Source organism: Colias philodice, chromosome 1 (genome assembly GCF_061535455.1).
Source record: "Colias philodice isolate Cphi_HAF_F1 chromosome 1, ilColPhil1 Martin Lab GWU primary, whole genome shotgun sequence".
In the NCBI taxonomy this organism is placed as follows: Eukaryota; Metazoa; Arthropoda; class Insecta; order Lepidoptera; family Pieridae; genus Colias; species Colias philodice.
The window spans coordinates 9,599,269-9,624,731 of NC_143086.1; the positions used below are offsets into that span (position 1 = coordinate 9,599,269).

Here is a 25,463-nt window from a genome sequence, read left to right on the forward strand (position 1 = left end):
TTTGAGTAGATACAGAAATTTATGAATTACTTATCAGTGAATTTAATTAAGTGGAATTTGAGGTTAAAATAATTTGTAATATTTTTTAAATATATTGGATAATTGGTATCTTCGCAGCGCATGTACGTGTTATTACGCGTTTGTATTATTAATTAGCAGGTGTCTTAAATGCGGTATGCTAATAACGAATACAACTAAATCGGATCTATATTTTTGTTGAACAATTTATCACAGTACCTTTTTCAAGTTATATCTTATCGTTATTTTCCTTCACGCTATCTAATCTTTCGTATTGTCGTATGTTAACAACACTCAATTTAATACAAGTTATGCATAAACATTATAAGACACAATAAACTTGAAAAGAATCGTGTCAGCGTCGAGCATTGAGCATTGGGCACTGAGCATTGAGCATGGGCAGCGAGGTGCGGGCGCAGTGGTGATGCTCGGCGGTCGGCATCGCATGCGTGACGCGAGCAGTGAACGGCATTTCGGCGATTGGCCCGGTGACAAGGGACACGAGCTTAATTGATGTGCAATATTATTATAGGGAGCTAGTTTGTTGAGTGTCGGTCGGCTCGCTGGCCGCGGCCGCGCGCCCAGTCGCGTCCGCTCGCAGCGCGAACGCGCCGAGTGCCAATGTTTTGCGCCGCCCTTCCTGTCGTCGACCGTCCAATAGATTACAAAATTACTATCGTAATCTTGACGGTTGATAGTGCGGCCCTCGTATTTGCCCGACGCGATCGTAGGCTCCTTGGGCTCGATAAGGATATTTGCGCCGATACAGTAACGAGATTATATGTGGAATAATTATTTGAGTGTGTACAATAAGTGGTGAAACTGTGATGTGCAACATCGTATTTGGATTTCGTTATGTGGAGCCAAATAGCTTTAGCGAAGTGAGTGTTTATTGTTACTGTCATTTCTTATCGCGCTCTCTGTACTACATTTACAAGCGCAGAACAATATGCATTCTAATTTCTACTCCTAGTAAGTAGTAATAAGTACGCACTTGTTATATGTGCACACTCGTTACACTAACACCTAGGTACGCCTATTCACATTTTACTTACAGTCAAAAAAGGGGTTTCTTTTTCTTATGTGAACCATCAATAGTATTAAAATAATATGTAGTTTGGTAAAATCACGTGATTATTGCATAATAAAATAAATTAGGTAATTAGTAATCACCGTTAAGGCAATTACACGGTTCAACGACCTTAATGATTCTGTCACTACATTTGAATTTGTTTTTTAACCGCCCTCTATAATATACATCGTTGTTGAAGTAAAAGTGACCAAAGATTATGGAATTGTAAACTGTATCGTATTGTATCGTAATGTGTTTAGTGGTTTCTACCTAATTTATGTTTTCTCTGAGAGGCAGTAACATATTACATTTATGAATAGTAAATATTGTGTACTATGTATGTTATAAATGTAATGTAGGAAGACTCATCTTTCAACATTAACCGTTATAAGCAAAGTCTCTACTACATGTTATGGCAACAGGAAAAATATAGTACAGTTGAAGATTAAAGGTATTAGGGAAGGAAATAAAACCGACCCAGTACGAGTCAGACTCGCGCACTGAGGGCTCCGATCAAATCTATTTTTTATGATGTTGTAACTTTAAATTTATGTTTTTTAGCATTGTTTCCATTATTTGTGTCTATAAGACATCGCCGTCATCTGATTAAATCTGATATTTGTTTGGATGACTAGGCCGAACGTTGATTTAACAAGCATCACTCACGACGTCCAACTAGTTAGCGAATCGTAATATAGCCCTTTGAACAGAGCGGATAGAACGTTCGGCATATTGTTGGATGACGAGTTGTTCTTTAGTCATTCAATTAAATGTGGTCATTCAATAATCGCTCTAGTCTTCAATCAAATAGCAGATTCCTCCAGATGACTGCGACATATCTAGTATCTTATTAAAATCCTCTGATTAAACAGATTTTCCAGAGAGTTGACGTCTTCTGAAGAGTAAGTATATTTCGTGAAGTAAAAATTTAACAAAAAAACAATATTGAAAAAAACCTTTGTTTTTCTGATATGATATTTATAATGACGCCTTATTTGATTATTATATTATCCTGAATGTTGGGTTGTAGAATAAAAACGCCTTCGTTACAATTAATATTTTATTATTCCCTTGGTACCTACATTCACTTGATAGTTTTCTTAAATCTTAAATAAATCACAAGGCACGACTATGGCACTTATAGACCGCACTGGTCGGCTGTTTAAGATCAATTGGCTTGCTGATCGTCTCTTCAAAAAATGTAAGCGCTCGACTGACAACTAACCGACTGGAGGGGAGGTTAAGTTGTCAGGCGGTAGATTATAAATACGAGAAAACCTTTTCGAAGGAAATGTACTATGTATGATTTTAAAATTTGTAACATTTCTTTCTTCCTCGGAGAGTCACTGCAAAGGAATTATTTTTATATAATTTATATTTTTATGAATCATGAAATCATCGGTTCACCCAGTTAAAAGTGCGGAGATAACGGAACCAACAAAAAATTCAGTTGAATTGAGAATTTCGTCCTATAATGGCGTCGGTTAAAAATGTTGCTATACGTTTATGTCAGTTTTGACTTTCCTACGATTTTATTATAGTGTATGTTTAGTAGGCAGGAAGATACAGACACAAAATTTTGGGTCATTTGTAACAGGATGGCGGTTCTACAGGGGTCTTAAGGTAGCATTCGGATCTGGGCGGTCGCGACCTGGCAGCCGCGGCCCTGCATTGTCGCTGCTGTGCGGCGCTGCCAGAAGCTTACGGATAACAGCGTCCGCGACCCGGGCAGCGACTGCCACGCGCAGTAGTCAAACAGCACTCAGTCAAAATAATAGTCAAATATACGAAAGCGAGAACTCGTGAAGAGACTGATAGAGGACGAAGAAGAGGACGATCAAATAATGTTGGTCTTACTATCATCAAAGAGGAATAAATTCGATTTATTTTATCATAACATTATCCTTATAGGTTTTGAGTCGAGGATCGTAAAGTGGTGGATTTTTAGCAATTAATTCAACTAAAAACTCTTCGTTTTCATCGGTAAACGTCGCCAGCAGCGCGACCGTACTGCTCCCGGAGCGGTCCGGCGGCGCTGCCAAAGTCGCGAGCAGGCCACGCCCCTCGGCCGCGCGGCTCGGTCGCTTGCGTCGGTCACTATCGCATACAATTCCCTACGAAGCGGTGTGGCGCGACCACGGTCGCGGCTGCGGGGCAGCGGCTGCCGGGTCGCGACCGCCCAGATCCGAATGCTACCTTTAGTACGTACGTAGTAGTTAGGGGCGTTAGTCTACGGATTACGGAAGTCAAACGATCTGTAACACAAAAATTTTAGGATTTACCGATAGCCCATAAAAAAGAGGTACGGTAGTGTCATGCCATACTTTTCCGGTGTGACTTACAGCCCGCCATACCGACGTGAATGATTTGATTAAAAAAAAAACCCTTTGTACCAGGCTAATTATACAGCACAGGTAATCATCTTCCAGTAGCCATGTACGAAAATCGCCATGCCATACTTTTCAGACAGTTCCAAATGGTCGCCATACCGCCGAAAATCAGCATTTTTTTCACTAAACGATTTGTACCACCTTAAATTTTATTTTCAACAGCTCCTGAATGATCATAAACAGAAGTGTGATAATGCCATACTTATGGGAGGAGGCGAATGTGTATAATAAAATTTCATTGTAAGATTTTATTCGGATTTTGAACGATTTGTAGCAGTATGGCACAAATTTTTAACCGACTTCAAAAGAAAGGTTATCAATTCGGCCGGTATGTTTTATTTTATGTGTGAACAACGATTACTCCGAGGTTTCTGAACCGATTAACGTGATACTTTTTTTTTGATGCAGAATAGTGTTGAATTGGTCCCATAAAAATTTTATTCGGATAGGCATAGTACTTTTTATTTTATGAGCATTTTGTCTGATCTCGATGACTTAATTGAAATGTAGCAAGTAACTTTGATTCACTAAAAAGTATTAAATAAAAATAAGTACATTAAAAAATAAGTCGGTGCCAACAAAGTGCCAAGCACTAAGCACTTAGTATTAAGCCCGTGCACCGACATCAAACCTATTTAATAAATAGCACATTAATATGTAGTAACTAATAATGTCAAATCTTTTTTATTTTTTATTTTTAACGTAGTTATTTTTCCCTCTATTAAAAGTATGGCAAATATAATAATGGTCACATTGCATCATATACTTTCCAAATATCTAAATGCCATACTGGTACCTACCAATCGTAAATATTTTTTTGTACGTCTTAATCGTCCGCCCCATGTTTGCAATTCCTGTAAACCCAATCCTAAACCATGCTAAGCTAATTGAGCCGGGCTTGTCATAACAAACACGATTGCGATATTCATTGAATAGTAAACGGCATTGACTATTAAATACAAACCTGGTCAGACGTTAATTAAAGGGTCTGTCGTCTACCTGAGCTCAGCGGCGAGATTGGAATCGACCATTGACCGAAGCACCAAAGGAAGCGACTGAATGATACGAGAAAATTGACGCGACTTTGTTAGCTTTGACTAAAGTCTACAATGGCTTTTCCAATAAGCTTTCCTCTAGTAATAGAATTTTATCAAAAATCAATAGGACATTTCGAATTTTACCTTTACATTTCATATTTATATAGTATTATTTAACGAGCGTTCGTTGTTTCTCATTGCATATAGAGCATTGATATTTATTTATTCGCAATACTAGTAAAACAATGAAGGATCGAAGTGCGGTGCAAACATATCCACGGTATTTGTTATCATTGTTCGACCGCATTGCGGCGAGCGGTCCTTGAAGTTCGGATACATTGCTTGCCTTTTCTCTGATTACATGTTAATTTCATACCTTTTGTAATAATTACATTCCTTCTTATACAATGTATGCTATTTACAGTATTTCAATTATATACAGTTACAGTCTTATACAGTTTAAGTTAAAAAATTACAATCCGATGCATTTTTATTCAAAATCATTTAAAATAATCACGAAATAACGCCTCTGAAAGTAATTGTAGTTTAAAATGGAAATTTGATATTTCCAAATGGAAGCATTTGAGAGAATACTCAGATGTGTAAGATATTTCATTGTTAAATTTAATATACTTTCGGCAAGAATATTCCATTTACTGTCGCGGTGAAAATCTGCTTTACACGTACAGGATTGTTGTGTAGTCCATTATTTTGTTATTTTGAGTATTAAGTTAAACCTAATTTGTTTTTCTTACATTTTAGATTAACGAACATTAAACAGTTTAAATAATCTCTAATACAAAGTGAGACTTCAATTTTTTCTCTCTCTAAAAGTTCTTAGTCCGGGATCCATCGCCCATTTTTGCAAGTGATTACTATCAAGCTAATTTTCGTGAGTAGCTTTATTTTGATGAGATGCCCAATAATTTCATGTACGAAACTCTCGATTGTGGTAGCTACCAGAGGAAACAAGGATAAAATATTTTGATTTGATGGTTCTCAAATATTAATTACTAACTGAATGTTTTTTTTTGTTCAATCTCAAGATAATTTTCTAAATTATTCGAAAAAATATTTGTTCTACAAAATCTATGGTTTGATCAAAGAGTCCCCCTTTCCAATGTGTATCGATAACGAAGTCATCATAAATGATTACTAACCAGTTGTTTTTTTTTTTATTTTCACTTATTTAATACTTATATAATTCAACAGACATATTGTCCTACAAATTGCGTAATAAATATTTGAGAACCGTCAAATCAAAAATTTTTATCCTTGTTACCTCTGTAAGCTACCACAATCGAGAGTTTCGTACATGAAATTATTGGGCATCTCATCAAAATAAAGCTACTCACGAAAAATTAGCTTGATAGTAATCACTTGCAAAAATGGGCGATGTATCCCGGACTACTAATAATTAATTGGCTCTGGCTTGTATCTGAGTTAACCAAAAAATTCAATACAGAGATGAATTTTCTTCCGGACATGTTTAAAAATTGGTTACCTATCTTAATCTCGAATTTTAATATTCCGAATATCATAATCCAGAAAACGTTTGGACATTTTTTCATAACCCCGAATTTTAAAATTTCGAAGTTTTGTTTGCCATATAATCGCAACTCCGAATTTCATTTGCCCATTTCTTTATTTGTACGACGTTTTACAATCCAGACGAATGCGTTCCAGACATACGAAATCTAAATGCACAAAATCCAGATGACCGTTATCCATATGCACGAAAGCCAGATTTTTAAAACACAAATTTTTGAAATACAGTTGATTGATATCCAGACAAAGAATGTCCAGATTTTTGAAATTCAAAAAAACGATATCCAGCGAAACGAAATCCTTCCTGGGGGTCGCAGCACGAACCTAACCTAACCTACTGAATAGATTTTAACACTTTAACCTTTCTGTAATGGGCAAGTAAAACAATAGCGAGTCGGTTCTGGCACTCGCCGGCCGCTGCCGCGGCACGCTCGCTTCGCTCGCTCGGCTCGTGCGTGAGGGGTCACAGTTCAAACCTAACCTAACCTACTGAGTCGAATTTGACACTTAAACCTTTCTGTAATGGACAAGTAAAACAATAAATTTACTTACTGACATGTTTATTTTCAGTCGATAGTAAAGGTATAATCACGATTGTATGGAAATCTAATAAAAAGATTATGAAAATCTGGCAATAGTTTATCTGTTATACGATTATATGGGAACCAAATAAAAAGATTATGAAAATTTGGCAATAGTTTATTTGGAAAATGGTACGATGGGAAACAAAAAAAAGTATTCTGAGAATCTGGTATAATGAGATCTGTATTATGAAAATACGGGAAACAAAAAAATACTTTTTAAAAATCTGGTTTTGGTGCATCTGGAAATTGATTCATCTGGGAAATTAAAAAAGGAATTTTAAAAATTTGTCATTCATTACATCTGTCTTTTAAAAGTTCTAACAACCGTTTTCGGGGTTTTAATATTCGGGTAATAGAAATTCGAGTTTTTAATAGGTTACCTTAAAAATTTGGTGCACAGTTATTTATATAATGGACATTAAATATTTTAATGTTGTTATTTTTTTATTCTTAAAGTTAGGTTTATTGTATCGATATGCTTTATGATAAAGTACTTAACATTATTCAACATTTATCTTCTAATATATAAAATTCTCGAGTCACGGTGTTTGAAGTTAAAGACAGACTATATAAAAGTATTGAATACATAGTGTGTGTATTGCCTAATGCAATATGATTCGACATGTATTGAACGCTGCGGTTTTACTTTATAAATTATATTCATATTAATAACATCGATTATGTAGAATTACCTGTAAAACCAACCTAATTACAAAATAATGACCACTAATAAGTAGTAAAATGGTAATTAACAAATAATTAATTTGATAAATTAATTTAACATCCAATTTGTGGGTACTTAATATTTTCAACGCTATAAATATTGGACTCATTAGTTGGCAATTTATTCAGGAGGCGGTGGATTCCGCGTCCGAGCAAGTCGCAAGGAAAAGCTGAAAAAGCGCTGGCTGGAGCCAAGTCGCCCGCAGAAAAACCGGCTCTGAAGAAAGTGTTGTCTGAAAAGAAACTGAAGGTACATCTCAATTTATTTTATTGAGCGAAATTTTCTTCCTTTTTATTATACACTTATCACCTTTGCATGACTTAATTGAAAATAACAATAAACATGATACACATCTAAAGATAAAAACATTAAATATTGATATTTCGAGCATTGCGTTTAACAATAAATTTATATTTTTATTTTCCATCTGAATAATTATTATTAATCACACAAATTATATGTCTCTAATCTTTAATTTGTGCAATAAAAGTACTAAATTAAAACATACCTACACACAATTCTCGTTATTATTAATAGTCGTTCATAAACTTTTTGCGTTGTATGTTTTTAAATGTTCCAAATAAATAATTTTGAATTTTTGAATTGCGAGATGGCTAATGTACGTTTAGTGTAAAAACTGTTTATTTAAAAAGTGAACACATATGTGTAACGTACGTCCGGTGGTATAGAATCTGGTTGTGCAGTTGCCGTACACGGACAACGGGCGCGCCGAGGAGGGGGGCGAGGGGAGCGTGGCCGCCGCGCTCGACGAGGGGGAGGACGACGTGCCCGACGTCGAGCTGCCGCCGCCGATGAAGCCGCTACAGGTAACAACACAACACAACACGACGCGACACACCACATCACGATACCACAATAGTACGCGACAGACAACAACATTACACACCACGATACAAAAATAGTACGCCACGCTACACCACACCGAACAACACCGAACCTCAATGTACAACGCTATATTACAGATATAGGAACGCAAAACATCACATCTTATAACGTAGCGTAACATTGAAAAATGGTCCTTCGAGTCTAACAAAAATCTACCCAAAATAACAGCAGCGTAAACATAAAATCATAATACGTAAAATGTATGCCGTAAATTCTTAGCAACATCGTTGAAAGGCGTCGGCGAATGTTTAAAATTAACTTCATTCACAACAACCGCTATCTATCGCTATGATAGACAATTTTTGGGTCAAGCGTACGATGATGTCATTATGCATTTAATAGATACGTAGAGAACAGAATTAACCTTAAAGTGAAGTTATAAAGCTAGTTAAAAGCCTTTTAATTAAGTGGCTCTCTATATCAATTAAGACCCAAAATAACCGGTGCCTAAAATAAAAATCTATAAATATTCCGCCGTTGATACAAAATGTCGTGTCGGCTGTTCCCATTTACACACCGTATTTCTTTTTTAAACACCGATACGGATAGAACACTAAAGATTTGAACTCTTCAATTTGTCAAAATGTTATTATGATATCGGTTTCGCTGACACCGTTAAGGCGTCGCACTTTACCGATTGGGTGTTTTTCGTTTCCAAATCAATACATAAATAATGCATATCTGAATCTAGTCGGGTGTTATAATACACGTAAATGTGACACTTACTATACAATAGGTTCGTAAGCAAAGTGACACTGTGTGAGTACGAGTATAATCTGTATTAAGTTACCGAGAATCGCTTAACGACTTCCAAACAGACGCCGTCAAGTCGTTATGTGCAAGCCATTAACAGAAAGGGGAAACGATTAAAATCATGTGTTTTATTTTCTTTATAAACGCTTACGCATTTAAAAAAAATAATTTTTCATTTTGAAGTTTTTTGCCCGGGGTGCTTTTATTATAAAGCTTAAATGAAAATCCCAGTCCCTTTACAATGAAATTAAAAAGACAACTTGTTGTTGACACATTCACTGTTCGGTTAAATCGATTATAGGCTATACCGGGTGGATAATCGATCGGGACTCGTCGTGGTAAAAACAAATTACGCATCGGAGCATTTTAAATGTTCCATGATGTTTAAATCTTAGCGTTCATCTCGCTCTTAAAGTCTCAATATCAAACGGACTATTAATAAATGATAGTTGAAGTAATTTACAATGTACTAGAAATAAATGTACAATTATAACTAATAACATTAATAGCGTCCTTATCACCGCGCTCTAGGAATGCCATGAGCTTACGATACTCTGGAGCGGCGGTCGATGACCGTCAGCTGCCAGTAGATAAACAAACTCTGCCTCGCTGTGCTTTCAGCGAATATTTGCAACAACTCTATAAAAACATACCGAAACTCCATCCAATTCATAATTTTTTTACACGTTCAATAAAGAAACCTAAAAGATATATATCTCGTTCAGTTTTTAATATCAATACTGTGGGCTTTTAAAAAAGTTCGTTTTTTTTCTGGGTGTTCGTTAACGCAGTATGTGAATAGGTATTTTCACCTTTTGTATTTCCTCGGTGCGGAGCGCAACTCAATTTGTCCGGTAGAAGGGGACTGCACTGATTGCCAATCACCGAACGCTCCGTATCGTTTCATGTGTTGTTTGTATGAAACTCCCAATGATGACGTCATAACAATTTTTACAAGCCCTTTCTTTATTCATACCAATTTACATGAAAATAACACGATAATTTATCTGAGGTATTTACGGGGAATTTTTGTCCGTATCTGATCATTACTATTAAGTAAGACTACTCCGATCGTCCTTAAGTAATTTTTTGGCCGAGTTCCGTTTTCACATATTTATCGCAATTATCTTTCAGACTTCAGACTTAATTAAGCGAGATAAAGCCGGCGATTTTAATGAGCGTTGCCATAACCAAAGAAGAGCTTTACACGCCATGTAATGGATACATGTTCACTTTATTACATCACTGGCCCTTTATGTATAAATGAATACGTCACGTCGGCCTTCCCCACGTTATCGAATTAACGTGAAAACGTGAATATGTGATGCAGTTGTGAATTTATGAATATGTGCAACCACAAGGGAGTGGAATTGTCAAACAGATAATCTTGATTAGGTCTCAAACTGAATTTCATTTTCTTAATTTTTTCGCTATTAACTTGGAATTCAAAAGCGGTAAATTTATGCTTTAAACTTTTATTTATGATTCACGAAGTTAAAGCCCATGTAGTAAATATGATAAATGTTTATAAAAACAGAATTATTCATTTAATAAATGATATGTATTGAAGCAATTTCTTGAAATAATTCGCTCATCGATAGCCCTGACCTTCGTAACGCATCGCTCTCTCCTTCCAATAAAATTCCAATCGAGTGCGCTATACGATAATGGTATGTGTACCTTGAAAATTCGTCGTTGGTTTTAAACTAAAATGCGAAACTGAATTAAAAAAAGAGCGTATGTGCCGAGCAGAGGTGTCAGAAGTGAAACTTCATTAGCATGATTCAAAGATACCAAAATTGTCGCCTTACTCTATGATATATCGGTATTGCATCATGGCACGTGACCTTGAAATTTTACTCTCAACGAGCCTTAAGAAGTTTCACTTCAAAATTTTAGTAGATACTAGTACTCGTTATATTGATAAAATCTGACAAAACGCTTTGCATACCACTTATTTATAATTATCATACAATTGCTGATATAAATAAGGAATCATCGGAAACAATGATTAGGATTCACCATATTTGGAGCTAGGTAAATGTAACGCTGTGTATCCTGCAGAACCCGCCGGTGCTGCAGCAGCCGCCCACGCCCGCGGCGGCCGCGGCGGCGCCCACCACGCGCGTGAGTACCACATCCATCCACCCTGTCCCCACATCCTTAACATTCTATACCATATCCAATGATTAACTTTCGAGCTCCGTGTCTAACTTGTAACTAACCGAGGTGCGCGTAGGTGCTTCACACTAAGGGTGATGTTGGTGACATTTTCAGAACTCGTTGGCAATGGACGCGCTGGAAACTAACGGTGGTCCCGCGGATATCGCCGAGATAGAACAAATTGTCAAGGAAAAAATGGTTCGATTCACATCAAAGCATGTAGTGTGCATGATTTTTTGTCTGTTTTGTTTTCACTCTTTGTTTTCGTCCTTCTAATTAATATTGTGAATTTTGCATTCGTTTTTACAGTGACGCTTCTTTATGTGTTATTTTTACAGTGTTAATTCTCTAGTACAAAAACTTTGTCAAAGAGAATGCATACATTTTTTAAAAGTCTACGCTCACGTTTCACTGCATAAATTTAATATTACTAAAAGCACTCGGTTGAATTCTTTAATTAAAAGAATGTCCGCACGGTCTTATTTGAGAATTGACTTAAAAATGTATGTGCAGAAACAATAATTAATCTAACGAGGTATAAAAGATATGAGTGGATATATTCATTCTAGATGAGCGAACAAAGAGTGAAAATGAGTCTAGCAAGTGTGTGTTTCATAGATGACTTTGTGGTTTTAAAATTGAATTTGGCGCAAACCTTTGTTGAGCCTGTTATTACGTTCGGCGTGTATTATTTGGGCTCTCATCGTCGGAATAATAAATGTCTCATCAGCTTGTGATTGCAATGTGTTCAGTTAATACATGTTTGTGCTATTTGCTTTGCACATTTGATGCATTTATGTATAATGTTATATGCATTATACGAAAAATGTAAGCCGATTTAATATTAAATATTAAATATGTTAATATTATATTAATTATTATTATTTTATTTAATATTATATATTCAATATTTTTAGACGTCTGTGTCGCTTCGCTTGAACAGCTCGCTTTATGTGCTTCTCTACTTAGGCATGCATTATTTATTATTACATATTCATAATATTGCTAGTTTAAATCGTAATAGTTTGAAATAACGCAAAACTGGTAAAATATGTTAAATAAATATTAGGTACTTATTTTTTTTTTTTCAAAAAATGTTATCACCGTATGGAACTAAAAACAAATACTCGTCACATTTATTAACTTTAATTTAAATACTCTGTATATTTGGCGATAACATAAATACAGAATTTACATTTTTTATCGTGATTAAAAAACTCACAAAGATCCAGTTTAATTGTTAATGTCGCAACTGGTTCGGTAGCATCGGGCTTAATTTCCCGAGAGTGAGCCTAAAACTTCATTTACCAGAATAAAAACAATAAACATTACCTTGCCTCATAATTTTACGGCTTAACGGTGCGCCTTTGTGTGAAAAAGCTTGGTATAAAATATTAAATCGTACCCGCTTTCTGTGTTCGTATGCGTCCCTGCCTGCCACGGAAAGTAATAATGTGTGTGAATTAGATATTTGAACGTATATACTTGGCAGTTATATCGACACGGTGACTTGAGAGCGTTGGTGAAATATTTGTATGTATAAATAGGAACAGCACGGTGGTGCGGCTACCACTTCAGGCCGCTCGGAAGGCGATGAAGAGCCGAGTTCCGCAACGCCGGGCGGCGAGAGCAGCGAGAGCACTCTGAAGAAGCGGGAATACGTTCTTCGAGAGCTGTACGAAACCGAAGAGGTTTACGTCTCCGATCTCAGACACGTCTGCGAGGGATATATGAAGCACATGATGGTACGTATTATTCTATTGGAGGGTTTGTGAAATGTATGTGTTTATTTAGCTATTTTTTTTTATTTGTAAAAATTATCATAAACTATGAATTTTGAACGCTACTAGTATTTGAAGATATTATCTCTGATCACAACTTTTGTACAGGATCCCAACGCTGACCCACCCATCCCAGAAGGTCTCCGCGACCGTCGGTTACGCATGATCTTTGGCAATATCGAGGCTATTTACGAATGGCATCGCGAGTAAGTAGCTGGCAACTATTTGCTAAATAGTCATAAGTGCAAAACTATTATATATAAACTATTATATAACGATATTTCATCGGAATTCGATGTTATTTCGAGGTACTTATACATAATAAACGTTGTGGAAGATAACCTGGCAACCGGTGGCCATAGAGACGTCGACGATCTCATTATTGATACAAGTTTACGTTACGTAGTTTAACGAGCACGTTCGCTGATATATAGACGCACTTATGTCACCTGCGATACCATATTAATTGCTCGCGTGCTTAAACGCCGTGCGATTGTTTTATTTTATTTTTTGTGCTATTTTTTATTATTGGCGTTCGCTGGCGAATGATGTGGTTTAAACGGGATCGTATGTGACGAAGTAATAATATGTGCAGTAAGTTCCTCCGTGAGCTGGAGGGATGTATCGAGTCCCCGGAGTTGTTGGGGCCGCTGTTCCGCCGGTTTCTGGAGAAGAAGATGTTCCTGTATGAAGCTTATTGCCGCAACAAGCCGGTGTCTGAGTACATCGTGTCGGAACACGAACATTACTTCCAGGACCTTAGGCACAAACTGGGACACAAATTGCAGGTACGTGTATTGCGGTATCGCCGGCATGCCTAATTACTTGACCACACTGTTTCATTTTGCGTACGTATACTTTGTTTTACTGTATACCCACATGAAATTGTTAGCGTTTCATCAGAAAATCTTCAGGGATAAACTACTACTATCTGTGCTATTATTTAAAATACATTAGGTAGGCTTATTTGAACATTTAATTTATTGGAATAATACATTGTCTCGTTTGAAAAGCTACCCCGCACCGGCACTTAATTTGATATAGAAGCGCGAAGATTAATATGAATTTGATTTACGCGTGCGAGCTCAATTTGCATCAAGTTAAAGCGTGAACGGTTAACGTGTATAATATAACCCCACGGTTGACTAGTCGACTGATGAATCTGACAACACGCCGTGTATGGCGCAGAACAGACGCTTTCGCGCGCTTCAATTAATATTTATGATGAGTTGCACAACAAATCCGAATTGTTTATTCTTAATGGCCTTGTACGATGGACTTTTTTTGTGAAAGTATCTACCCGGTTATTAACGCGTCGGTGATAATAGTATTTTTTGATATCTCTGAAACTGGTTAAAAATGGAAATTACGGATTTAAAACTAAACTTCTACATTTCATACTTCATAAAAATAATATGAATTATACTATAATATTATATCCGGTGGTACTGGAAATCCTTGAGGGAGACTAAATTAATTATCTCCCTACATAATATGTACCAACAAATAGATTATATAAAAAAAAATAATCATACATTTCGAGACTTCATTTTTTATAAAAAAGTTGATCTTATATTCTATTGCAATGACAAACTTTCGCAATAAAGTTGTTCGCACAGCAAATAGGTTTATTATTGTTCATATTGTACACAAACAATATGGCCAATAATAAACCCGTCGTTCACAACTAAATAAATAAAAGTGTATTTCCGTATGAATGATATTTTATTTACTCGACTCCGTGATGTCGAGTGAGAAAATTGCCGATACTTGTAGGATGCGCCTTTTGAAATCTACTGAATATCTGACGGCAATAAAATATTGCATCTACATTTTCCGTTTTAAATTTAGTCTGGCGCAACGTTGTTATTTTTAAAATTACAGGTTTACAAATTGAACTTTATTCGTAGTATTGAATTATAGACAGTAGCAAATAATATTATATTATTTTCACTTTTTTTAAATATTTCGCTGGAACAGTTCGATCGAATGCGATGCTTATAGCATCGTTTTGGTGTTAGTTAATCAATGTGAGTACATAAAATGGAACTCGGACGCGTTTCAGCTCGGCGATCTGCTGATCAAGCCGATCCAGCGCATACAGAAGTACCACCTGCTGGTGAAGAAGATCCTCAGCTACTCGGAGATGGCCAACGAGCCGCCCAACGTGATCGACTCGCTGCGTGACGCCGTGCAGTGCACCTCCATCATACCCAAGAACGCCAACGACATGATGGACGTGGGCCGCCTGCAAGGCTTCACGGTAAGCATTCTTAAATCATTCAAAGCAAATTGGCGCTCAAACAACCGCCACAAAATAGATTTCACAAAGGTAAGCCGCTCGAGCTTGTAATTCTCCGAGGTGGTAATTCTCGACTGCAATTTTCCACGAGAGCCCGGAAAACGTTTCTCCCCATTATTATAGTTGCTTCATTAAAGCACTGTATCGTGGTAATGGAGTTATGTTCGATGCCGTCACTTTAATGATAGTGTATGCTCGCGGTCTACATACGGGGTTATTATGACGTATTTCGGAACATAATTTTCCTTTTGTGCGCCACATTTGTAGATATAACATTGTTGTTTGCGAATTGTTATTGAATTTGACGCTACCGCAACTGTGATTAACTGTTGTATGTTATTGTGCAGCGAATGCTCTAGAGTGGAATATCATAATGAGCTTAATCAAATGATTTTGATTGGATAGATACAGTTAATATTAGCACTAATAGATATCCGCTATCAATTTGACTATAATTATTCCGATGCACTTCACATTTACAAAATGTCAAATTAAATTTATCAGCTACGCTTTGACATAATAATTAATGAATAAGTTTATCAACAATATAAATTAATAATTAGGGAACCAGAGTCCGAGTTGCTTTAGTTATTTTTTATGTTTGTCTTGTGTTTTAAATTTGACTTGAAATTGCTGCAGCGAATTCCTATTTTATTTTAACTTTTCTGTTGAGTGTTTAATTTGTACTCTTTTTGAACTGCACTTTAAGTGACACGTCAACTTTTTTCTCAAAGTTGCTTAAAGTTTGTTCTTAAAGCTTGCGATTTATTCATATTTTAGTAATAAGTTCTTTTGGCTTGCGATATTTTCAATGCATAGCGAATCTTTCTATAATAATTTATTATGCAAATCATGTATTTCAATACTTATGATCCGATTTAAAACGGGATGACGTTATTGTTGAACATCAACTTTATACAACATACATATAATGTTTTATTTCGAAAATAAAAGGAGCCGCCCCATTTTCTTGGTTTTCTTTGGTTTTCTAATTTAAAAGATCTCTAGAAAAGAATATCCCCTTTCCTTATTGTACACGGGAGGTACCTTTATGTACCTATGTGTAACACTAAGCAGATCTACTAGTGGCACCGTTCCGCAGGGCAACATAGCGGCGCAGGGCAAGCTGCTGTTCCAGGAGCCGCTGATCGTGTCGGAGGGCTCGAGCGACAAGGGCAAGGAGCTGCACGTGTTCCTCTTCCAGCAGTGCATGATATTCACCGAGCCGGTCGGCAAGCGCACGCAGTTCACCAGCCCCACCTATCACTATAAGGCGCACGTGCAGGTGATTAGCCGTGTGTGTGTGTGTGTGAGAGAGAGACGTGTTCTAAATTTAAATAAGACTAGCTTTTCGCGTTTTCAAAGAAAAAACCCGCATAGTTCCCGTTCCCGTGGGATTTCCGGGATAGAAACTATACTATGTGTTAATCCAAGTTACCCTCAATATATGTGCCAAATTTCATTGTAATCGGTTCAGTAGTGTTTGCGTGAAAGAGTAAAAAACATACACACACACAAATCCATCCTACCAAACTTTCGAATTTATAATATTAGTATTAGTAGGATGGTAGGACAGTATGATTGAGCTACGTTTTTTGATTGGTTAAAAGTGCGCTTACGTAGGTACTAAGTACCTTAAACCGTACGGGTGATGGGAGAGTCTAGTTCGTTTTTGATTGCTTTTAAGTACGCTTACGTAGGTATGATTACCACCCTTCATTAATTTATTATTATAAATGTGAGATTGTGTTTGTTTGTTTCACTTCGCAATAGAGAGATACATAATATATTTTTTGTGACTAGAGATAATAAGGAGGCTAGAGAGAGCCCATAGGTAACTATTTACCGCAGTGAAATTCTCTCATGGGAATTTCCTTTGATTACGCGTGCGGAGCCGCGGCTGGTAAGCTAGTTATTATAAAAATATGCAAAATTAAAAGTTTTACTTTTAACGTTTCTTTTTAATGTGAGCAAGTTGTAAACTTTATCTTTTATGTCTATTTGCTGGTCATACAATCAACTCAGAATAGCCACAACTTACGACTTACCTACTGATTTAAAATCATAAGAAATGTCAATGTGTAGATAAATAACGTTAAAGTATATAATATATCACCCAGTACTCAGAAAATATATAAGAAACGCGTTTCTGCGTTTAGTTTCACCGATTTCACGTAAGAGCAAATGGTGTTTGGCCATTTATGTGCTGACTGGCATTTATAAAACTTGTCACTTTCTGATTATTTCCCCGATAACGTTTGAAAATGGCTATTACATACTAATGTGTAGAATCTAGTTCGTATGTATATGGATAGAATTATAACGTTAAAATATGTTGAAGGAAAATATTAACCAAGTATATTATTATTTACTATACGTAACAGGAGAATATATAATGCATCAAAATATTAACGATCATAGCATATCATCGTTATATGCTATTTGTTTATATTAATTGAATAGTTTATAGTAGTTTCTGTATTCAACTTAGTAAAACGATGAGTAATGTTCAGTCCTTGGTATTTATCGGTGCTATGACCTAAACACTGAATAAAGTGATTTTACTACGATTGCAGGCAAATTGATTTCGATCACAGCTTGTTATAATTTTTTTTTTATGTTTGATATTCTTACATTTGTTCGTTCTTCTACATGTGTTCGTTACGAAATGTTATGTTTAAATAAAAAACATTATTGAAGTACTTTATCATAATTTTTCACAAAACTTCAATTTCAGTGTTTTACCATACATCACAATGATACTGAACTTTATGAGTAAACGCGTAAAGCTCTAAATTTTGTTTAGCATTGAATTAAATAAATATTATAGAACAGAGAAAAATTCGATCATGAGTTGGGATTAGAACACGCATCCTTTGCCTAGTGGTGATGAAAAAAAAAATTCAAACACGAAACACGTTCAGAAATTAGCAATGAAATTTTTGCCATAAACTCATTTGCTTTTAAAACTAAAAGTACTCTAACATACCCTTGCAACGATTTATTTTTATTAATTATGCAAATTTTTATAATGTTTTATGAATATTAATTTTTCAAAAACTATCACCGATTTGGAAGATTATTTCAACCGAGGAGAATCGGCGACGTTCTCTTGTAATATGAGAAATGTTGCGTCAGTATGTATCGTGTCTTTGGTCGACATGTGGTCAGACCAAGAAGCTTATATCTAATACACTGGAGATTTCAGTATGAACATTAACTTGTAAAAAGAAAATATGACCTTGAACTTGGCAAGTTAGGTGTGAAAGGGATAAAAAAATATACAGGCGTCATTCAAGGTCATATTTTCTTGTTCCAAGTTAATGTTCATACCGAAATCTATAGTGTATTAGATATAAGCTTGTCGGGTCAGACGGTTAGGCCGACAGCAAGACGGCGTAGTAAGCAAGAGGCACAGTTGCAGGTGAACAAGATGCGGCTGGAGCACGAGGAGGGCAGCGGCGCGTTCGTGGTGCACTCGGTGAGCGGCAAGGATCGGCCGCGCTCGTTCGTGTGCCGCGCGCCCGAGGCCCGCCGCCACCACTGGATCTCGACGCTCTCCAGCATCCTCGAGTCGCAGCTCATCTTCGGCTTCCGCCTCGAGAACCCGAGCGCGTTCATGAACGACGAGCCCGCCACGCAGCCCGCCGCGTAAGTGCGCGCTTAACCTATACCCCCCACTCCCCCACTCCTCGCCTTCGTAGGGCCGTGCAACGCGCCACTCGACTAGTCTGAGCGAGTTTCTAGCGAACGACGGTAAATCATACTTGTACTTATTTGATACCGAATGAATTTGTATTTGGTACAAAGTCGTCTGTATAAAACACGTTTTACTAAAATTTTTACTCGGATTAGAATAGGAGAAACTATATGCACAAAACACGGTGCAAACACTTCAGCTAGACTAGATGATTGGCGCGATGTATTACTATCTAACTAACTAGTGTAGCTTTCACTGTAGTGGCGCGGAAACACGTTGATATGGCATTCCGCTTTTCATTTGTTGATGAATTTGGATCGTTGATTTATTATTCGTTTCCTGTGGTTCTAACTTGTTTAATTTTAAAGGTCGTATGCTGTATTTATAGCAACTCTTAACTATTAATAATACTTAAATTTCCGTTTCTTTTGTCACCTCTTCTAAACTCTGTTCTTTCTTTCAAACTAATCTCTTTATACAACCTTTAAAATTTTCTAACATTTAAGCTTTATATTTGTCTTCACTTTTAGACTGAATTTTTGCTTAGGCAATTTGGAAAATAACTATCGATTTGATGTATATTATTTTAAATAAAATGTATTTTTAAATATCGATAATAAGGAAACGTCGGATAAGGCACAAAGTTTTAGCATGTATTAAAATTATAATAAGGTTTAAGTAGTACGCCTCTAGTCACCGTCGAACGTAGATTAAGTTTCTATTTGTATTTCATATGTATAAGTGTATGCATAGTATTAAGTTCATTTTGTAATTTTAATCACCATTTCCTCTAACAGTGTTATTCTAAAATGCATGGTTATATTTATTACCACTTACGTACTTTATATATTTTATAAAGCTTTGTTTTAACTGTGAAGGAATGTGCATGTAATCCAAATATTTTAGTATGTATCTTTAATTTTATAATGGTCATAACTCATAACCATCATTTTATTATTCAACATTTTATGACTCTTGAACATATATTATAAATATTTTAGCGGTTTTTGTATTTTATATAATGTTTCAACGAAAATAAATACCAAAATTATACAAGCATGAATTCAATGTTACATTGAATGTTTTTATTTTACCCTGACCAAATTTTATTGACATAATTTCGTTTTTATTAAAAATCCTTCTGCAATGACAGCACTCGTAAGAGGAGAAATATTTATAAATCCTTATACTTCCTTATATAATATAATAGATACATACCTTATGTGAATGTTCAATAATATATTTTATACAATTATTGTAATTTTGCATGCATTTAACTTGATGTAATATAAAACTTTGAGGATGCATGATATAAGTAGATAGTGTAAAAATGACTAAATATTTAAGTCATATTCACAGCATTATAATTTATGCATTTGTAATTATTCCATTTACAAAGTACCAGAAATCCATTCTGAATTAGCACTTTCATTAAATTATTTTTCTTTCAATATGAAAATTATGCTTTTTTACTGATAATAAAATGGATATCGATTAATTAGCTATTATTATATTTTTTATAGCCCGAAAATGTAAGGAGCGTGAGCCCATCTAGACGTTCCTGAACGAACCTTGAAACGGAATCGCAATAGAATACTGCCATTATGTTATCAAATATAATAATTTTGTTCAATTAGTACCCGTAGGGGTAGGAGCTATATATGGAATTGATCTAGTATTATAGTTTAGATAAAGCGATCCACGTATAGTGGCCGACATCGATATCATCATTTTAGCTGATTGCTAGGAAACATTCATACGCTCTCCGATATTGCATATTATATTGTAATTGTTATTCTGGTCCAAATAAAGTGATTGTTACGACGGTATTAGTTTATAAGTTTTGTGTGATGTTATGTGATATACGATTGTGTTCCGCGGTTTGAATTACGATGGACTGTGTCAGTGCGCTCATTACTAGTTTCGATCTCAATGCTGTTAATCTTCACTTTAAATAGATATTATTATATTACATGTCTAATTTAGCTTTATGAGAGCAATATGCAAATCAATAAAGCCATCTAAATAGTTTTGATTCCCCTAAGGAGAAAATTAACGATACTTCACTCCGTTAAATGTAGTAATCTTCAGAGCGATATCAATAATAATTCAAGCAAAGCTTAATTTACCTTATTTACAGTAATATACAATATTATAATCTATTAAACAATATAATTCAATAGGGCGCATAGAAAGCGATTATTTAGTAAAATTTATCAAAACAATAGTTTTCATTGACTAAATCGAGAGCTTTTAGCTTATGAAAATTTATCTCAAAATAATATCTTCATCTAAGTGAGCAATGAGCATCCCTGTTTAGCTTTTACTAACCTTTACTTACCCATAGTGAGCATTAACGGCAGCATTTGAAATAATGAATTATTATTAATGTTTGTAATTGATATATACATATCGAATGATATTTATAAACTTAGTATGTAAGTCGTTTACGGATATACGATGCGCTGATCGTGGTGTTGACATGTAACTTGCACGTAATTGATACTCGATTCCATTAGTATGCGTTTAGATAGTTCACACGCATGTAGCTGTTAGAAATATACAACTTACTACCATCGTTCTCTTTAGCTATAATATTATAATAATAGAATTGACCACGCTTCGAAAACCAGCCGCGTAAGACTGGGATTTACTATAGAGTAATTTGCATTTGTTTATCGATTGCTGTCCCCGCGTCGTAATCAAATTTTGTAACGTCCATTTAAAAACGAATTTAAATAATTGATTCAGGCTGTTGTTTTTCAAGATCGGGGCCAAATTGCTTTACAATCTTCTTTTGAAATTAATATTGAATTTCACATTGACGTATTCATTATGTTTCAAGCAATCGTGTGATTAGTATTTCATTTGCTCTGTTAACAAACAAATTGGTTGTATTTATTAACATGTATTTGTCTATCAAAACTAGCTATAGTCTGTTTATTCTATAACTTTCAAACGAAACGCATAATATGTAATTTAACTAAATATTATATTAAATACTCTAGTATATTTATCCTACTCAATAGTATTTCGCTGTTGCTACTTTCGACGGAAGAGATGCAGTTTGGGTAAAGCTAAATGTATAGAATATATTTTTGTGTAAGGAATTAGGTACCAGTATTGTTTGTTTCCAAAGATAACTCGAGCACAGTGTGCATTAGCAATGTGTAAATCTGGTCTTATTAAGAGTTAAAACGTTGTCTTCCATCTGGTGAAGGAAAGTTTTTATACAAAATATAAGAGAAATGGCATTCAAACACGTAAGCTAATGACTTTCCAGTGTCATAGGTATTAAAGTTAGGAGCAGCGGCGCGACGCTGTCGGTAGTGACATACGCTAAGGTTTTGTGACTTGCTGCGACGACATGGTGTTGTGTAACTTTTGTAAGATATAGCTATGTGATAAAATCGAAACTGTTATTGGATGGAATGGAATGGAATGTAAAAAGTAAAGCTGCGTCCTCTGTATGTCCTCTATAACCTCTTAATATTATTTACTCTATCCTGTAACATTCGTTATATGTATTTATTAGTATATAAATTGCACGACCTATCGATACTAGTGGATATTATATTGTATTTGTCTAAAAACTAATTCTTGTAACTCTAATGGTATCTATAATTTTGGACCTTAGTCTGTATATATATTTTATCGATTCTTAATTTGTATATATATCTAGCGCTAACTTCTATAAATCACTGTAATAGTAACAATGAATATTTTACATGACTAACCAATAAATGTGAATAAAATATTGCTTATGGTTTTATGCTTTTAGTCCCGCATGCTTTTTTTAATTTTTGTTGGTTTTGATTTGTTTATTTTTGTTTATGGGGCCAGCTTAGAGCTAACACACGATACAAATGCTAAGCCATAGTAAGAATTGCTCGCAAATTAAATCCTATATTTATGCAAGCTCATATTTTAATGCAAGAGCAGAAAATATAAAGGCATTACTCGATATAATCACAGTTCTTATCAGTCGAGTCGTAGAGTGAAATAATTTTTATTCAAACTGTTTTTTTTATTGGACTGAGCGAAGGGAATTTGTTTAAATAAACATAACTTCAAACCTAAATAATATAATTATAATTAGTTTTTTAAAAGTTACAAACGTGCACACGTTAGCCGATCGGGCAACGTACAATAGCGTATCGAGAGCATAGAGCATAGAGGAGCGAGCTGGCCAGTTTTGTTTTTGTTTGGTTAACCCGTCCTCTCCCGGCCCTAGTGATTGTTGGTGGGGGCTCCGCAAGACGGAGAGCGTGCCGCCGTCGCTGGGCGAGCGGCTGGCGGGCGAGGGGGGGCGCACGCAGCGGCCGCACGCCAAGGCCAACACCATCAACCTGCCCACCAGCGCGCGCGACGACCACAAGAAGGCGTCGCCCAGCTCGCCCACCGCGCCCGCTGCCAGTCCCACCTCGCCGCCGCACGCCAACGTGAGTACACACTATTACAAGTTACATACACTGTACTACCCTACAGGCCCTTGCCAAAAATATGGCTTGGCTCAAATGAACCACCAGGTGACGTATATAGGACGATATAAGAGCATAAAATAATAACATTCAGCACTATGCCGTCACCTGTAAGCTGTCCAACTGCGGTGGTATGGATTAGAAGATGTATTTAAACAGTATGAAACTAATGTCGTACAGAGTGAAGTTACCAAATTCCATGAAAATTGTTAGAAAATCAAAAATAAAAAATTACCGATTTCGTGGCGCACCATTTTTTACGGCACTACGCGCTTTGTTATTATTTTTAATTATTCTATCGATGCTAAAAATGCCGTACAAAATAAATGACCAAAATGTACTCACTCTACCTGCACTTTTGAATTCTCACCTGCACTCAGTAGGACAGCTAACAGGTGACGACATAGTGCTGAATCTTATTATTTTATGCTCTTATAACGTCCATATACGTCACCTGGTGGTTCATATGACTCATTTATTTTCATTTATTTTTGGCATGGGCCGGTAGTCTATATACTCTAATCAGATACTTAAATATTGATTAAATTACAAGGCATATGGGACAGTTAAGTTGGATATATTTTAAAAAGATCACTAAGTAATTGTAATCATAATTATTGGGGTATTTATGTAGTCAATGAATGCACAAAATATTGTGAAAAGTTGTTCTAATACACATGGGATATTTATTAATAAAAATCACAAGTATTACTGGTCGCACCTGTTTAATGATACATATAAGCAATATATTTATTGCGCTTGAACTAGCATCAAATATTATATTATTTCAACTGGGCTTCTTATGTATTTCGTAATCTGCTTTATTTAAAACTGTAACTTTTATATGCCAATATTTATCTTAATTGCAAGCATATTATAACTTCTTCTCTGTTGCATGTTCTTTAACGCTTTTCTTTATTTCTTCTGTTGTAGGTATGATATACACGGGAATGCATTTTTAACATAGACTGTGATAGCGGATCGATAAGACGACTGCGAAATGTGTTAAGTGTTAAATGCCGCCAAAACGTTAAATTAAGCTATATCTATTTATTGCATTAGTATAAAAAGTATCTAGCGAGCGGGAGACGTCGGGGAATACGAGAAAACGGTGAGCTTGCATGAAACGCTTGAAGTCGGCCAGCGGGCGGGGATGATATCGGTGTGTGTGTGGCAGGGCTTGTCGAAGCGGGCGTGGGGGCTGAAGCTGCGGCGCGGCGGCGGCGGCGAGCCCAGCGACGGCGTCGTGACCGAGCTGCGGCCGCCCGAGCTGCTGGAGCCGGCCGTCGACGTGACGGTGGCGCCCGGCGCGTCCGCCGTGCTGTCGTGCCGCGCCAACGCCACGCGCGCCACCGCCTCCTGGCGCAAGACGGCGCCCGAGACGCGCGCGCTGCGCCACGGCGGCCGCTTCGCCATCACGCTCGCGCCCGACGGGCTCGCCTCGCTCACCATCCACGCGTGCCGCGCCTCCGACGCCGGCGTCTACTGCTGCCTCGTGGGCAACGAGCTGGGCGGCGTGCAGACCTCCGCGAGGCTCACCGTGGGCTCCGGGGGCACGCCCGGCATACCTGCGGTCCGGGCGCACCCTGGCGGTGGCCTAGTTGTGCATTGGGACGAGCCGGAGGCGGCTCATCTAGATTACTGTCGCGTCGGAGAAGGAGAGTGGAGACGTGCCACAGAGACTCCGGCTGCGGCGAATACCTTAGCGTTAGAAGAATTACCCGCCGGCCAATACAGCTTTCGATTGATTTGTGCGCGGAGTGGAGCGGCCGGTTCCGCATCAGAACCTGCAGCCTGCGGGGGCGGTGGAGGCTGGCAGCGGGAACAGTTCTCTCGACGATATTCTATCGAAGAAGAGATCGGAAGAGGCCGGACCGCGCGGGTACTCGCAGCCCGCGATACCGGCACAGGACAACGTGTCGCTTTAAAACAGGTTAGTCTGCTGTATTTTTATATTATCTTATGTATATTATAAACCTTAACATAAATAATTTTTCTGAAATT

At 36.7% G+C, this 25,463-nt stretch overlaps 1 protein-coding gene across 12 annotated transcripts in view; it reads left to right on the top strand.

Annotated features, from left to right (window-relative positions):
• trio (trio Rho guanine nucleotide exchange factor) overlaps window positions 1-25,463 on the top strand; it is a 103,671-nt gene that overhangs the window by 72,827 nt on the left and 5,381 nt on the right. For 3 of the 12 annotated variants that reach the window (XM_089696685.1, XM_089696693.1, XM_089696760.1), the window contains 12 exons: window positions 7,502-7,622; window positions 8,063-8,200; window positions 11,097-11,159; window positions 11,310-11,393; window positions 12,743-12,940; window positions 13,085-13,182; window positions 13,572-13,764; window positions 15,042-15,239; window positions 16,381-16,563; window positions 18,697-18,929; window positions 23,213-23,420; window positions 24,637-25,392. In XM_089696685.1, coding sequence (XP_089552811.1) covers window positions 7,502-7,622; window positions 8,063-8,200; window positions 11,097-11,159; window positions 11,310-11,393; window positions 12,743-12,940; window positions 13,085-13,182; window positions 13,572-13,764; window positions 15,042-15,239; window positions 16,381-16,563; window positions 18,697-18,929; window positions 23,213-23,420; window positions 24,637-25,392 — 2,473 coding nt within the window. Of the gene's footprint in view, window positions 1-7,501; window positions 7,623-8,062; window positions 8,201-11,096; window positions 11,160-11,309; window positions 11,394-12,742; window positions 12,941-13,084; window positions 13,183-13,571; window positions 13,765-15,041; window positions 15,240-16,380; window positions 16,564-18,696; window positions 18,930-23,212; window positions 23,421-24,392; window positions 24,616-24,636; window positions 25,393-25,463 lie in introns of those variants that run through there. The other 9 variants (XM_089696737.1, XM_089696744.1, XR_016315783.1 and 6 more) reach the window with 8 other exon arrangements.